At 44.7% G+C, this 16,712-nt stretch overlaps 1 protein-coding gene across 2 annotated transcripts in view; it reads right to left on the reverse strand.

Annotated features, from left to right (window-relative positions):
* The window catches only part of Rai14 (retinoic acid induced 14), a 138,007-nt gene that overhangs the window by 34,141 nt on the left and 87,154 nt on the right, over nucleotides 1-16,712 (reverse strand). For both annotated transcript variants that reach the window (XM_048429517.3, XM_048429507.3), the window contains exon 4: nucleotides 488-576. In XM_048429517.3, the coding sequence (XP_048285474.3) occupies nucleotides 488-576 (89 nt within the window). The remainder of the gene's footprint in view (nucleotides 1-487; nucleotides 577-16,712) is intronic.

Genomic DNA, 16,712 nt, shown 5'->3' on the forward strand with positions numbered 1-16,712 from the left:
AATATTCTCTCTCTCCCTCCCCCCTCTCTATATACTGTTTATTCTTTCTTTCCCCTTCTTCCTTCATCCCTTCCTGGTCCCAAATGACTCTGCAGGCACTGCAGTACAGCCAGGGTCAAGAGGAAGTCATCCTTCTGCCCAGACTCTAAACTAGCTATGAAATACATTACCAATAATTCACCGCACTTATCAGTTTACATAAAATCAAGAATGAGGAGATACTGATCTATACACACACTCCTAGAAAATAATATAAAGAGCCATATTGGAGGAAGAGAAGTATACAGTCTCCAGCTGACTAGACACACCGAATATGAAACTACTAACAGAGACAAACAATGAAGCTATGGTACAGTTTCATTACTGAATTTTGTTTTTCTGCTCCTGGCTAGTCTGCACGCTCCATCTTTCACAGTGACTATGTTCCACCTTTGTGACACCTATCCACACGTTGGTTTGTTGATCTAAGAGCTTCAAAACCACATACCGGAAGTATCTTGGGCAGTCACATCCACACCGTGTGTAACCATGACCTTGAGACATTCCACGTGTCCTTTCGCAGCAGCAAGGTGGAAACTGCAAAGAGAAAAGGAAACACAAATCCTTAGGAGTCATCATCTCAGGTTCATCTCCAACAAAGTTTTACTTTGCCATGAACACAGTCTCTCATCTGAGCTGCATGGCAACACTCCAAGACCTAAGTGGGCATCACAAGTGGGCATCGTTATCAACCTCATGGTGAAGACTAGGTCTCTCATCTGAGCTACATGGTAACCCTGCAAGACTAAAGCGGGTGTCATTGTCAACCTCACGGTGAAGACCAGAGACTCAGAAGGGTCTGATTGTTTGCTCATTTACACTTTTTCTCGGTGCTGGGGCTTGAATCTAGAATGACGTATTACCACTGAGCTACACATTCCTGGCAATCACTGTCGTCTTTTATGAGTTGATGTAGCAGGAAATCAATCTTGGGCCTTTCAACTCAAAGACGAGGCTCTTTGAAAAGTGAGATTCACCAGCTATTTGTCTCTTTCTCCACCCCGGGCTGAGATTCTAAGTAGAAAGTCATCGCCTTTTTCCCTGCTATCCACTGCTTGCAACGAAAGCAACTTTCTTAAATAATACATTCTACTAAGTCACACAGTGGTTGGTTCTCGAAAAAGGCAAGTACGCTGCTGTTTTATAGGTGAGTACCAAAAGTCAAAGGAAACATTTGTTGAGTGTTTAGTATATGTCCAACACCTTTTAGATCTTTATATCTACGTACCCACTTTCATCATCTCTGTCCATCCCTATAATACCCTTTTAAGGTGAGGCTTACATTTGTAGTTGATGGCAGCAATAACAGGTGCCAACAGCAACAAAGTCCCCAACTGGGCTCTAGAACTTAGGGACACTCGAGACTAAATGCTATGTTCACCATCTTTAGAATGCCATTAAAAGGACTAAATTCAAATACCATTCTACCCATTCCTGCAGGTCCCAGAAAGAGGTACTTCTGCAGACTGAAAGAGGTGATGAATAACTTCACTAAACAGTCAGGACCAAAAGTAGAGATGGTCTCCAGCATGGGGTAATGGCATGCCTTCCGCTCAGGCCCGCTCTTACGGAGAGCAGGCAAGCACTCACTCCTCTTCAGGCTCAGCTCTGTTTGAGAGGCGTGTCCTTGGGATGCTTCCTATGCAGGACTCTACCTCTGAGTTAGTGCCCATGTAGTGCTTGTATGGTTTGCACAGCCATCAGAGCCTGGAGTCACAGTCAAGGGGTAAACCCGAGATCTGGATAATTTGAACCCAATTGTATGGCTCCAGACCGCTCCTTACAGCTAAGTGCAGTGAATGGGCAGATCCATCAAAGGAGGATACATTGGGTCCGATAGTAAATTATCAGCTGGAAAACAACAGCTGATTATCTGTGTTTGGACAAAGTACATTCAGCTTGCCTTGAGCCTCAATTCCCACCACTGCAAAGATCAAAGCCTACCTAGTCCCAGTCACATTGTTTCTCTAACACAACCTTTGTACAATCTCTTTACCATCAGAATTCACTCTGTAAATTATTGGCATCTTAGTAAAAATTTACTAATTTGGAAATGTGGTTGCTACATAAACAGAATCTTAGTGAAGCAAAGCTTGCCCCCTAAAAGACAGCATCACACTTCCCTCAGTTGTTCAGAACTGCTTAGGGTGCTTAATTCGATCAATTTACCTTGAAATGGAAGCCTTCTATTTTAACCAGCCTTGGTAGAGTCTGATGAATGTGCCCCAGACATAGACCTGGTATGTGTAATATAATTAACTAGCCTTGCAGATATGGAGTCAAGACATCTGCCTTAGTACTGAACTCTACTTTCAGAGCCACTGACAGCTATGTCCCTACATTGCTAGATTGCTAAGACATGATTAACAAGCTGTTTAATAACTGCCTTCTTTTCTATGGCTATGGGATGTTCACTTTGCTATATCTTCTATGACCAGAAAACCAAAATTTCAAGTGTTGAGACTGGAAGTCACTCTAATGATACCCAAACTAGGAACAGTGTTTGTTTCACACACACACACACACACACACACACACACACACACACACACATACAAACACACACACACACACACTGATATGTTTATTGTTGGTTTGTTTGTTTGAGGCAGAGGCATGCTACACAGCATATGCTGGCCTCACTCATGATCCTATTGACTCGGCTTTTCAAACGCTGGTGGTGCATTTGTGTTACAACACCCAGGGTTTGTACACAAACTTTTCATTAAAGGATAACACGCATAAAGACAATAGCGTATCACTACACAGTTAGCTGAACTTTTGTGAACAGAAGATGCCCTACGAAACACAACAGAGTCAGCCACTTCTATAGCCCCTCTGAAGCTGTTACTTGGGCTCTCCATGTGTGACAGGATTGCATACGGTATCATGGGGAGTTTAGATGGCAAACTCATCTGAAATCAGTGCTATCTCATGGATGCATGCAGCCAAATAAACCCGGCATGAAAGTCACTGGATGACTTAGACCACAGAGCCTCCAACTGTTACTTGGAAGGTCATGGTCATTATAAGGAAGAAATAAAGCATTGAGAAGATGGGCTCGGTTTCCAATTTCACAACAGAAACTCCTCAGACATTGGTTTTAAAGGAAAACTTCTGATGCAAACCTAACTTGACATCTTTGATGACTGGCGGAGCCAATCAGTAAAGGACTCACGGACTACATTTTAATACAGCTTGGTTATGAGTGTGATTTGTTGGGCCCTACCACACCCATCAGACTTTGGGTTATAATTTAGAGTTAAGGTGATTGTTTTCCCCTGTAGTTTGTGGTCTAACAATTCTCCTGCACAATGTTTGCACCCTGCTAGTAAAAAAGAATAACAGACATCCCCCCTCCTCCAATTCATTCTGTATTTTACAAAAAGCTTCAATATTTACTGCTCTTAAGAGAATACCAAAATTACAAATACTTAGAAACAGTTCCCTGCAAGGACAGATACTCACACCTGCAATGTTACACTGCCCCCACAGAACCACACTTTTAGCTAGTAAAGCCATTCTTAGTCCGTGTGGCTGAAAATCAAGCAAGCCATCATTTCAAGGAACATCTCAAAAAGACTCACTTCTGGGTGTTTCTGTATCTTACAGCCACACAGAAGCTGCTGCTTTAATTTTTCCGTCAGAGCAGGCACATACAGATAGGCCCACCTGACAGGAGAGGGATAAGCCAGTTGCCTTTGCCCCAAGTTTTTAATTTATTTAATCCGAGAGGGAAGGAGCGTTCTTAGCATCTTCATTCCCACTCACAGAGCATGTATCCTGGGGAGCTTGGAGCAAAGCTGAACAAACAGGTACGTAAACCTGCTCCCAGGGGACAGTATACAACACTGTGCCCCTCTGTCCCTCTAGAACTGCCCTGGGCTCGTGCCCTGGGGTCTGTGGCATGGAGGAGAGCTATCATGGCCTGCATCCAATTTGCCCACCTGTTAAATGTTCCGTCAGAAATAAGAGAGTTTCTATGTAAAAGCACTGATATGGAGTAAGTACACTCCCACAAATGCCACCAGTTATTACAGCCTCATTGACATAAGACAGAGCAGAGAATGTGACATGTCGCTTAATGAAGGAAACACAGCGCTCAGAATCTATATCTGGTGCCACTACTTTACTAGGGAAGACGAAGGAGGCAGGAGATAAAAGCCGCATGCATTTCCAGATTGGAAGCTCGGAACAAAGTAGTAGACATTCTCAGGCCCCAGAGACCCGCACAACGTCAGCCTTGTCGAAGGCTCACACTTGAGCTACTTATGTTCTGGCACCTTGCAGAAAAGTGACAATCCCCAGAGCAGCACTTGGCAGCAGCGAGACATGAACTGTAGCCTCTGTGACTGTGAACCAGAAGCAGAGCCGACCTGAACAAGTCCCTTAAGTGGGGAACACTGGCTTCCACTGGGTGGAAAAGCAAGACTCATAGGTGATAAAGCTTTGATCCGGAGCCGACAGGGAGCATGTTTCCGCTCCCGTGTGGGCACTTTCAGAGGGGCCGGTCTAGGGTGGAGAGGGACCAGCTCCTGTGTAGTAACTGCAGGAACAAGAATGGAGGGTGGCGTAGATCCCCACCTAATAGTAGATGTCCCTATTGGCCTATGTTATAGAATCCTGGCTATACCATAAAACATCTACCTGTAAATAAAGTTTTGCAGATTGGGATGAGTGCGAAACAAAGCAGTAAATTACCTAAAACCTATACACAAACTCTTTAAAACATGCTCTCCTGATGATGCTGATGGGGGTGAGAATGTGCTACCTCGAGTATGAGATACTTTTAACACTACTATACTTGTATGCTTTTTAAATACTGGTGCTACTGTAGTTAAATTCACCCACTGACATATTTACTACAATATATAGCATCCATATGTCAAATACGGTTCTGAGCCCTGAGAAATAGAGAATAAAACAAACTCTCTTCTTCTGAAATGCAGCTTTTAGTATAAACTCTAAAGGTTAACCAGACTTAAGGAACATTCTGTACCTATCACACACACACACACACACACACACACACACACACACACACGGTGGGGGTGGGAATTTAGCAACATTCAGAGACAGTTCTGGTTACTAATAGGGAAGGGGGAGAAGAGGGACCCCAGCTAATGTGCAGAAGACAGAGATAACTGCTAAGAATCCCAGACATCACAAGACAGCTCCTATCTCAAAATACAAGTACTTCCTGGGTTTAAAAGTGCTGTCCTAAGCCTTCAGATCAACATGTGCTCTATCAAAGACTGAAGAAATAAAACAAGCACATTTTTACATTTTACTGAGATGCAATCTACGTACTATAAAGTCACCATTATAAGATGCTTGTTTTTAGCACAGTCACAAAGGTGTGTGTGACTAACTTCACTGTGCCAGTCAGACTTATTGTCACTATGACAAAACTCCCTGACCTAGGAGAGATGTTTTGGTTCATCATGGTGAGGATGGCACAGTGGGGCAGAGAGCTACACCATGGTGGTCAGGAAGTGGAGAGAAGAGAAGGGACAGGGATGAGGGAGACCCTTCAAAAATACACTGCCAGTGACCTACTTCCTCCAGTCAGGCCCCACCCTTTCCCAAACAGCACCACTAGCTGGGAATCAAACACTAATGTGTGAGGCTCAATGTTCAAGTCATAATGCCCACTCTCTAATTCCGCATTTTCTACAAAATCTCCAGACTAAGAGGCGTTCATTTCCACGTTTCTCCCAGTCCTTAAAAATAAAATAATATCTCATAGTTGTTTTGATTTGCATTTCCCTGATCGCTAAGGATGTTGAGCATGACCTTAAGTGTCTTTTGGCCATTCAAAGTTCTTCTGTTGAGAATTCTCTATTCAGATCAGCACCCCATTTTTTAATTGGGTTAATTAGAGTTTTAGTGTCTAGTTTCTTGAGTTTTTTGTACATTTTGGAGATAAGGCCTTTGTCTGAAGAGGGGTTGGTGAAGATCTTCTCCCAGTCAGAAGGTAGCCTTTTTGTCTTACTGACGGTGTCCTTTGCTTTACAGAAGCTTCTCAGTTTCAGGAGGTCCCATTTATTCATTGATTCTCTTATTGTCTGTGCTACTGGGGTTCTACCTAGGAAGTGGTCTCCTGTGCCTATGTCTTGTAGACTACTTCCCACTTTCTCTTCTATCTGGTTCAAAGTGGTCAGATTAATGTTGAGGTCTTTAATCCATCTGGACTTGATTTTTGTGCATGGTGATAGATATGGATCTACTTTCATTCTTCTACAGGTTGACATCCAGTTATGCTAGCATCATTTGTTAAAGATGCTTTCCTTCTTCCATTGCATACCTTTAGCTCTCTTGTCGAAAATCAAGTGTTCATAGGTTTGTGGGTTAATATCTGGGTCTTCTATTCGATTCCATAGGTCGACTTCTCTGTTCTTATGCCAGTACCAAGCTGTTTTCAATACTGTAGCTGTGTAATAGAGTTTGAAGTCAGGGATGGTTATATCTCCAGAAGTTCCTTTATTATATAAGATTTACACCGGTCAGATTAGCTAAAGTCAAAAACACCAATGATAGCCTATGCTGGAGAGGATGTGGTGAGAGGGGAACTCTCATTCATTGTTGGTGGGAATGCAAACTTGTGCAGCCACTGTGAAAATCAGTGTGGTGGTTTCTCAGGAAATTGGGAGTCAACCTCCCTCAAGACCCAGCAATTCCACTCTTGGGAATATACCCAAGAGATGCCCTATCATACCACAAAAGCATTTGTTCAACTATGTTCATAGCAGCACTATTTGTAATAGCCAGAACCTGGAAACAACCTAGGTGCCCCTCAATAGAAAAATGGTTAAAAAAGGTGTGGAACATATATACATTAGAGTTTTACTCAGCGGTAAAAAAGAGTGACATCTTGAATTTTGCATGCAAATGGATGGAAATAGAAAACGCTTTACTGAGTGAGGTAACCCAGACCCAAAAAGAGGAATATGGTATGTATTCACTCATAAGTGGATTCTAGCCATAATTAAAGGTCTTTGAGCCTATTATTCGTGATCTTAGAGAAGCTAAATAAGAAGGTGAACCTGAAGAAAATCATGTAGTTATCCTCCTGGAGATTGGAAGAAGACAAGAGTGCCAGGCAACCCCGGGTGCATGGGGGGGGGTGGAAGGTTGTTGGAAGGAGAGAGGGTTAGAGAGAAGGGAGTAGGGGAGGAATGGGGAAAGCTCGGGGGATTGGGATGGGGGGAGGGAGGAAGGATGGATATGGGAGCAGGGAAGTATATATTTCAACTAAGGGAGTCATTTTAGGGTTTACAAGAAACTTGATTATAAAGGGGATCCCAGGTCCAAGGAGAGATCCCCAGATTGTTCTCTGGACAGAGGAGAGGGTGCCTGAACTGACCTTGGCCCATAACCATACTGATGAATATTTTGCATATCACCATAGAACCTTCATCTGGCGATGGATGGAGACAGAGACTGAGACCCACATTGGAACACTGGACTTAACTCTCTAGGTCCAAACGAGAAGCAGAAGGAAAGAGAACGTGAGCAAGGAAGGCAGGATCAGAGGGAACCTTTACCCGTTGATGGATGGAGATTGAGACAGAGACCCACACTGGAGCACTGGACTGAGCCCCCAAGGTCTAAATGAGGAGCAGAAGGAGGGAGAACATGAACAAGAAAGGCAGGACCGTGAGGAATGCGTTCACCCACTGATACAAGGGGACTGATCTAATGAGAGTTCACCAAGGCCAGTTGGACTGGGACTGAACGAGCACGTGATCCAACCAGATTCTCTGAATGTGGCTGGCACGGCGTCTTTCTGAAAAGCCATTGACAATGACACTGGAACTTGTTTCCTCTGCATATACTGGATTTTTGGGATCCAGTCTGTTTGGATGCTCACCTTCCTGGAACTGGAGGGAGGAGGGAGGAACTTGAACTTCCCACAGGGCAGGAAACCCTGACTACTCTTAGGGATAAAGAGGGAGGAGAAGAGGGAGTGGGGAGAGTGGGAGGGTGTTGGGAGGAGGGGTGGAAATGGAAACTTTTATAAATTAATAAACTTTTATAAATTAAAAAAGAAAAAAATAAAATAAAATAATAATCACCAGTGTAATTTCCACCTTCTACTAATTCACCCCATTGTGTGAACACTTCCTAGAGACAGGACCATATACTATGTGGTCCACTGGATCGGACTTCATTTAGCATGCTGTCAAGATACATGCATGGATTATCAGTATCTCATGGCTATTTAAGTTCATGAATATAGTGCTTTGCTTTTCACACTTATAACTTGATGCCTACGCTGGTTGTTTCTACTTTTAAAGTATTGTTAATGCTATTATATATATATATATAATATATATATTATATATATATATATATGTAGAGCATACGTGTGTGTGTGTGTGTGTGTGTGTGTGTGTGTGTGTGTGTGTGTGTATGTGGGTATATACTCACAAGCCTGCAAGTTTACACAGTGATGGGATTGCTCACAGATGTATTTACCTCTACGAGACACTTCTAAGTCTTCTAAAGCTACTCCCTACTACGCATTTCTGAGAGAATGCAGGGAGTCCCACTTTTTTTTTATTTAAACAGAACTTTTATTACGATGCAAAATTTACAGAGGCAAAAGTATTTATTTAAAATTTAAAAAATTCTTTATGTATATGTACATGCCTGTGTGTACATGCCATGTGCACAGGGTGCCCACACAGTGCAGAAGAGGGCATCGGGGTCCCCAGAGATGAAGTTGCAGGCTGTCCAGTATGAGTGTTAGGAACTGACTTCCAGCCTTGCACGTCGGTCTTTCTTGATGAGCCCTCTGAAGTAGCTCAGTTTTCTCACAGCTGAACTCTCCCCTTAGAGGAATAGAACGGACTGAATGCAAAACGAGAACGCCCTTCGGTTCTGTCTCTGCCGAAGCTGCTGACTTCTTCTAAAAACTAGAACTGCCATTAAAAAGTCTACACAGTTTGAGAAAGACTGTTTCCTTACAGTTTTATTGAGGTAGTTCAAGAATTCAGTGGAGGCAGGAAGGCTTGAAGAACCTTTTATCTACCTCTTTAATGCAAGGTCCCCGGACAAAACTGTTGGTCATTGCCCAGGGTTATGCGGAGTGGCTCCCTAGAGCTGAAGCGGCAGCACTTTAGTAACCTAAGTCTTGCTTACTCACAGAGTGGTTCATAGACCAAGATTGCATTAGAAATGCAAGTTCTGGGAACTGGAGAGAAGGCTCAGCAATTAAGAGCATCAGCTGCTCTTAAAGAGGACCAGGTTCAACTTGGAGCACCCACATGACAGGTCACATCTGTAACTCCATCCCAAGGAGCTGATGCCCTCTTGTGGCCTCTCTTAGCACTGCACATATATGGTGCACATAAATTCAGACAGCAACACTCATACAAATAAAATCTCAAAGAAGGAAGGGAGGAAGGGAAGAAGTGGAAGCTCTAAAGCCCTAACAAGACCCCAGATTCAAAGCTTCCTGTACTAGATCCCCACTACAGCTCCCACATACCTACAGTAAAAATGCACTGGCCTACATGGAGGACAAACTGAAAACCCTACATCACTACGTTCTGCCACGACACCCACTGTTTCGATATTCCTTAAAAACATACTCTCTTAACCTTAAAACCCATTTTATGGCTATGTCCCACAAAAAGGGATCCCTCCGGTGTCACGTTTTGTTGTCACAGGGCATGTTTAGCTCTGCTAGAAGGCTCAGGCCAGCCCTCAACAGAGATGTAACCAAAAGACACAAACAAGCAGCTGCACGATTTACATGAAGCCACTTTCATCTTGAGACGCGTTTTGATTCTTGGGATGTTTCTGCCTTTGACACTTGGACCAATCCCAAGCTTGTAGCCCCCACCAGTTCTACTTCTCTCTTAAGACTTTTCCTTTCTCACTCCCCACCCCCATCCCCCGTCCCCCAAAGAGAAAGTCACGTCATGGGTGATGTCCCTAGCCTCAAGCCACAACCAGGCAGCCTGAGTATAGGACAGTGGGGGTGGTATAGGAGGGGAGGGTAGCCTGGTGAGGAGCTAGAGGTCTGGTAGCACACTGGCATTCATTTTATTGATACATGGTGGTCACAGAACTTTAGTTCAAAGCAACTGTACGACACCACCATCAGCAATGGCAGATAATCTACTGAAACACTATACTGGCAGTAATTCTATAATAAACTAATGGTTTTCAACTTACAGAAGAGGAAACTGAGGCATATAGGAATTTAATAAATTTAATAATTTGTCCAGAGTCTGAGGATAAGCAACAGAACCCAAATCTAAACCTAGCATTGCATCTTGGGGGCCTGGTCCTCCACTACCATGCTGATACAAGGCTGTTTGCTCAATCACTCTGCGAAACAAGGCACATGCTATGGATTCTAACTCAGTGGTTGTGCTGCTGTTTTAAAAAAAAAATCAAAAAACTGGAAGCATTTGACCAAAAGCAAACATGGGCATGTCCCTGGGACGGTTTAGGGATGCCTGGATAGGGATGCAATCCTAGCCCTGAAGTGAAGGGCCAGCAATGGAGGTTCCCTTTTGTACAAAAGTACTCAATGAGTTGTACAAAGTTCCCTGAAACAAACACCTTGAGACCAGGATGAGATATTCCCCAAGGTTCTTCATCAGAAGGAGACTTGAGCTGCTATTCAAAGGTCCCGAGTTTCAGTTTGGCAAGTTCCAGTTTCTAAAGAGTAAACATAATTCTTCCGGGAGTGGAAGGGAAGACATTCTCAAGGCTGCTTTCAGAAGAACGACTTTTCAGGCATGCTCAGTCACAGAAAATCTTACTCAAATGGAACCCTGTTGCCTTTTACCTGTGTAGGTTCTGTGAGACTTCAACATTTCCCCTGCCTCTGGAACCAACAGATTAAAGAGTCGGCACTCAGCAGACATAACCATTCCCCAGTCCCTACCCATACCAGCTGCATACAAGTCAGATTCCAATTATTACCAAGTGTAGAAAGGGAAAGTAACATCTGCCTGCTCAAAGTTACTGGGGTTCAAAGAAGCTAGGACATGCCTAGAAGTCCAGAATGGGAATTCATTGCTCTAATGCTTTTCTGTTGGAGTCAGGGTCCAGGTACACCACACAGGAAAGGGAAGGTCTGGCTGGTAGACAGAAACCATGAAGGGGGGTTTATACTTTCCTTGTTCCTGCCCGTGTTTTCTGGTTCCCAGTCTGTGGTGGGCTAAGGGCATCTCTGCTGCTCCCACCGGCACTGATGGAGCCAGAGTCCAGCCCTGCAGCACACTTCCCGCCATGGCAAACAAAATCTTCTGAGGTGACAAAATCTTCCACCCTTCTTCCTATTGGCTATTTTGTCGCAGAAACAAGGAAAGTAAGGAATATGATTGTTGACTTTTTATTTTCTCCCTGAGACACGGTTTCTCTGTGTAGCTCTAGCTGTCCTGGAACTCATAGACCAGGCTGGCCTCAAACTCAGAGATCTGCCTGCCTCTGACTCCCAAGTGCTGAGATTGAAGGCAACACCACTGCCTGGTGATAAGTGGTCCTATGTGCCCAGGATTGATATCAAGTGCAATCAGCACTAATATTTCTGGGTTGGGTTCCCCTGGGGAAGGGGTTAGGGAATGTGGTGACAGAAATGGATTATTTTTCTAAAGCTAAGAACCCCTACAGCTGAAGGACACAGCCTTTGCTCGGCATGTTCCAGGCCCTGGGGTCTGGGAAGGGGGTGGGAAGAAATCCACACTCCAAACGTAACACATCTCAGACTCTGTGCTAGAAAGAAGAGCAGGTGATGTGTATTAATTGCAGAATTTCTGGGCTTCTGAGTTAATTCTTTGATGGTCCCGGGCTAAGTGAGACCTTCAGAAGAGAGGTATGTGAGGAACACTGGACAGGGACTGACAAATGAACTGAGATAAATGGGTGACAAAGGGGGAAGCCTTGTGCCCAGCAGTTCAACAAATAATCCCTCTGTCGGCTCTGACCCTAGCAGTTTGGTAATTAAACGAGATTAATGCAGCCACTTTGGGCCTTAGCGGAGAGGTTATAAGCAAGAGGAGATGCGAGAGAGTCTTGAGACACTAACTCGGTGGGATGCGGTTTCTGGGAGGCTGGCAGGAGAATGCGCATGTGTGAAGGATAGGCGCTCCGCACTGATTGCACTGACCCTTGAACTGCCTGGTTGCTGCGCAGCGTGAGAACCTCCCGCTCCAGACGCCCTCTCTCTTGTGAGTGACTGAGGGCAGGTCATTGACTGCCTGCTCCACAGCTCCACCCCCAGTCTCCCTGCTCTGCTCTCTACCAGAGTGACCAAGTTTCCCAGGATCTCTGTAACCCCTGCATTGGCGGTAGCTTCAATCCTAGCCAACCAGGAGGAGGAGGAGGAGGAGGATAGCCAGACAGTCAGGCAACAATCACACACTGCCATCTTTAAAATTCTTCACTTGGCATACTTATTTCACATGCTTCTGTTTTGGGACAAGGTCTGGTGACAAAAAGCTGGCCACGCCTTGAGTCCTTCCTGCTGCTGTCACCCAGGTGTTGGATCACAGGTAGGACAACTGTTTGCTTAATCAGACTCTGCGAACAGCTTTAAAGTAACATTTTCACTCGTAGTTCCTAGCTTCCAAATCTATTCTAGTCATAGTCCACCCCTTCCGATGATGTCTCCCATTAGCAGCACAGTTTTTCAACAAGATGGAATTCCCACTGTAACGTAAATTTCCTTCGAGTGTAACTCTGACATGATCTACCAGGGGGCAAAATTAACCTAACTTGTACACAAGCACTATATACTAAAAAGTATGTGACGGTGTGTTCATGAACTGAAAAAAAAAATCCCCTCACTTCCGGGTTTTTTTCACCCCACCTGCAACTTGTCAGGATACAGCGCCCACTGGGAAGCTTGGCTGAGTTCTTGCTCCCACTGTGGCGTGTCTTGATTAGTATTTCACTAATTAGACTGACCATCTGAATCATCCAGGGTGATTACAAACCCTTCCTATCCAGAGTGTGTTTGTATTATATGGTGGTTTGAATGAGGTGCCCCCTGTGTTCTCATGCATTGGACCATTTGATCCCCTGCTGGTGAGGCTATTTGGGAAAGCTTAGGGGGCTTGGTTTTGCTGAAGGAAGCAGAGCACTGGGGCAAGCTTGGAATTTCCCAGTGTGCTCTCTGCTTCCCATCTGTTGATCAAGATGTGAGCTCTCAGTTGCTGGTACCATGCATACCAAATCCTCACCATGATGCAATGCCTAGAATCATAAGCTCCAACCAAACTCTTGTGTAAGTTTCCTTGGTAATAGTGTTTTATCAGGGAAACAGAAAAACACCCGAGAAGGAAGACCCCATGAGCCCTTTACTCTTGTATCCTTCGTGACTGTAAAGTCAGCATTTTTTTGGATGACACTGCCAAGTTCGACCACCAACGTGGGGAGCCCAGGCCCCCTTGAATCACATTTGCAGCAGCATTTATTGCTGTTTTCTAGGGGCAGGAAGTCCCTTTTCCTTTTACACACTGGAAGCTTACCGGGGTGGGGTTCTGCCCAGAGACCAACCTTCCCCCTATGCTAATGCAGATTTGGTCTTTCCTTAATGGTGCTAATTTTTAACAACTGCAGTCTCTGTCATAGAAGAAGAGTTGGCAGTGATATCCAGCTTGGTCGTTTCCTTTCCCTCTATGCACTGTGTATTTTTCACTTCTTTTGCTCTTCTTCAATGTAGACCTGCAGCACACAAGTGTCACTAATAACCACTTAATAGAGTCAATATGAAGCTGTCTGAAACATCCTCTTCCAAAGAAATTAGTCTATTACTTTTTCATTCAGCCTCAGGCAAGTTCTTAGGATGAGAGCGGAAAGCAGCCAGATTCTTTGCTGAAGTTCACAAGAATAGTCTCTAGCCCAGTGGCTAACACTGCTCCCCTCTGCAACCCCTTGGCCTGGGCCTCCATAGTCAGGTAAGTCCCAGTACTAATGACTTCCAAACTCCTACTTGGACGGCTCACTGAGCTCTGTTTAGTGTTCAACTGCTTTTCTAGTCTAAAATCCCACATTTTTCCATATTCATCTGAAAAAACCCAAACCAAACCAAAAGCAAGAAAGCAAACAAACCAAACCAAAACAAAAAACAAAACCATAAATCTGCATGGTCCTCGGGTCTGTCACAGAGTCTACTTCCTGGGGCTAATTTCTAATTTCCACCCTAGTTACTCTTCTATTCTGATAAAGTATCATGACCAACTGTAGAAGAAAGAGTTAATCTGGGCCTACATTTCCAGGGGCTCAGACATGACAGTGGAGGTCAGCAGACAGCCCCAGGGACTCAATCACGACAGTGGAGGGCAGGAAGAGGTCAGCAAACAGACATGACACCTGGAGCAGCAGCTGAGACCTCACATCTTGAGCCAAACACAGAAACACGTAAAATGGTGTGCATCTTCTGAAGTCTCAATGCCCACCCACAGTGACACACTTTCTACCATCCGATGCCTTTCACCATCTAATGAAAATCAAGGGGATAACCATTGTCCCAGGGTCAGTGAGGCCCCGGAAGAATTCATTTCCCTCTAAAAATTGATGCAGGGCCTGAAGTTATGATGCAGAGGTAAACAGCACTCACTGCTCTTGCAGAGGACCCGGGTTCCATTCCCAGCATCCACGTGGTGGCTCACACCAGCTATAACCCCAGTTTCAGGGGTCTCATGCCCTCTTCTGACCTCCATAGACACAAAGCATGTACATGGTACACCTACACACATGCAGTAAAACACTCATGCTGCAGAAAAGATGTGTTGCTCTCATTGTTAATAAAAAGGCTGATCGGCTGAGAGCGAGGCAGGATTTTCAGGGCAGAGAGAACGCTGGGAAAAAGGCAGAGTTCAAGGGAGTCATGAGGAGTTGCCGGCCAGATGTGGAGAAGCAATGTGGGAAGTTCATCGACGAGGTAAAGGAGCCTCAGGACAGTACATAGATGAATAGAAATGGGTTAGTTTAAGTTACAAGAGCCAGCTAAAAATAAGCCTAAGCTATCAGCTGAGCATTTATAATTAATATTTAAGTCTCTGTGTGGTTCTTTGGGAGCAGGGTGGCAGGACAAAAAACTTCACCTACACACTCATACATACAAAAAAATAAGTAAAATATTGCAAGACCCAATATATGTATTGTATATGTGTATAATTTAAGACCTAGCAAGTATCAGCAGGAAGCAGAAAGCTATTAAATCAGGGGATAAAGAACATCACAACCCAGGCTCCAATTTCCAGAGCAGTTTCAAGAGAGAAAGACTTAGCCCAAACAATCCAGAGCTCAAGTACCAACCACTACCTAAGACCAACCTTCAAGGGGAAGCTGTATGATGCAGAGAGGGACGGAGGCCGCCATCACTCACAGAATATAATGGTTGCCATTAAATAATTCAGAAGTCCTCTGCGAGAAGAGTTAGAGAAGGCTGGTCACATGGCATGATTTGATTTCTAAGACGGAACTGCTGGTACCAACTACCTAACGCATCCCTGTTCTGAGCAAACAGCAAGGCAGAAGGTAAAAGGTCACAGGCCAGAGAAGTGCCTTATTGTACTGGCTTGCAGAGATCAAAACCTACTTCTCTACTTTACACTTCAGCTCCACAGACATCTAAAAATACTTTCAAGAGTTTCTGCTTTCAAGGCCAAAGAGATAAGGTTTCTGAAATGTAGACTACCCACACATAGATACATAGTCTCTTTCCTCTCTCTCTCTCTCTCTCTCTCTCTCTCTCTCTCTCTCTCTCTCTCTCTCTCCTTTCTTCTCTCTCCTCTCTTTCATCCTCTCTCTCTCAATGCCCTTTCTGAGGTCTATACACATATGCTCTGGTGAGTACTGGTTCAAATACTCTGGTCCCAGCCGTGATTTTATTTAGTCTGTTTGTTCCCAAGACAAACACACAGCACTTTAATTAAAGGCATATTCAACACAGGGGAAACCATCTTGAAGCAATTAGACTCTTCCACGGTAAGGTTTCAGGGTATGGAATCCTCCCACTTCCTCACCTCCCCCATGGAAAGGGAGCAGATGGGGCCCAGGAAACTCAAGCCTACCTCCATAAACACAGCCCGCCGCCGCAACTGCCAGCCCTGCTCCGTTCGGCTCTCTGACCCAGCCACCACCCTGCTCCCAGTCTTCCCTAAATGAACTCATCGTTCAACAGCTTTGACTTTTTAAAATCCCCTCCGTAAACAGTGGTGGAAGAAGACATTTTCTGACGGCTTCTTCTTTTACCATGGCAGGGGATCTTCAGGAAGAAACTAAAAAGTCTTGGGCATTTCCATCTGGTCCTGGGCTTTAGCAGTTTCTGGAGGCTGAGCAATGACTACTTGGACCAACACATTCTTGGGACTCCTGGGCTTGCTGGTCCTCTGGATAGTACAAGCTGGGTGCCTTTCTATTGACACTGCCCTGGGAGCAGGGGTGCAGGTGGTGACGCTTCCTCAGAACTGCCATTTCCTCTGGACCCCACGTTAATTCGCCCCTCGGTAATTTACCTCTGAAGCATTATCAGCAAAAAAAGAGGTTATTTCTTCACAGCATCCACAGCAAAGGATTCTTTTGTGCCCAGAACACAGAGAAAGGCTAAACAACAAAAACGATACGGTCCTTGTCCTCCTAGAGCTTAACGACACATGAGATTCGGGTCCTTTGGAAAGCAAGGCCTTTCTCAGTGCCCC

The sequence above is a fragment of the Myodes glareolus genome, chromosome 15, assembly GCF_982192425.1.
Source record: "Myodes glareolus chromosome 15, mMyoGla1.1, whole genome shotgun sequence".
In the NCBI taxonomy this organism is placed as follows: Eukaryota; Metazoa; Chordata; class Mammalia; order Rodentia; family Cricetidae; genus Myodes; species Myodes glareolus.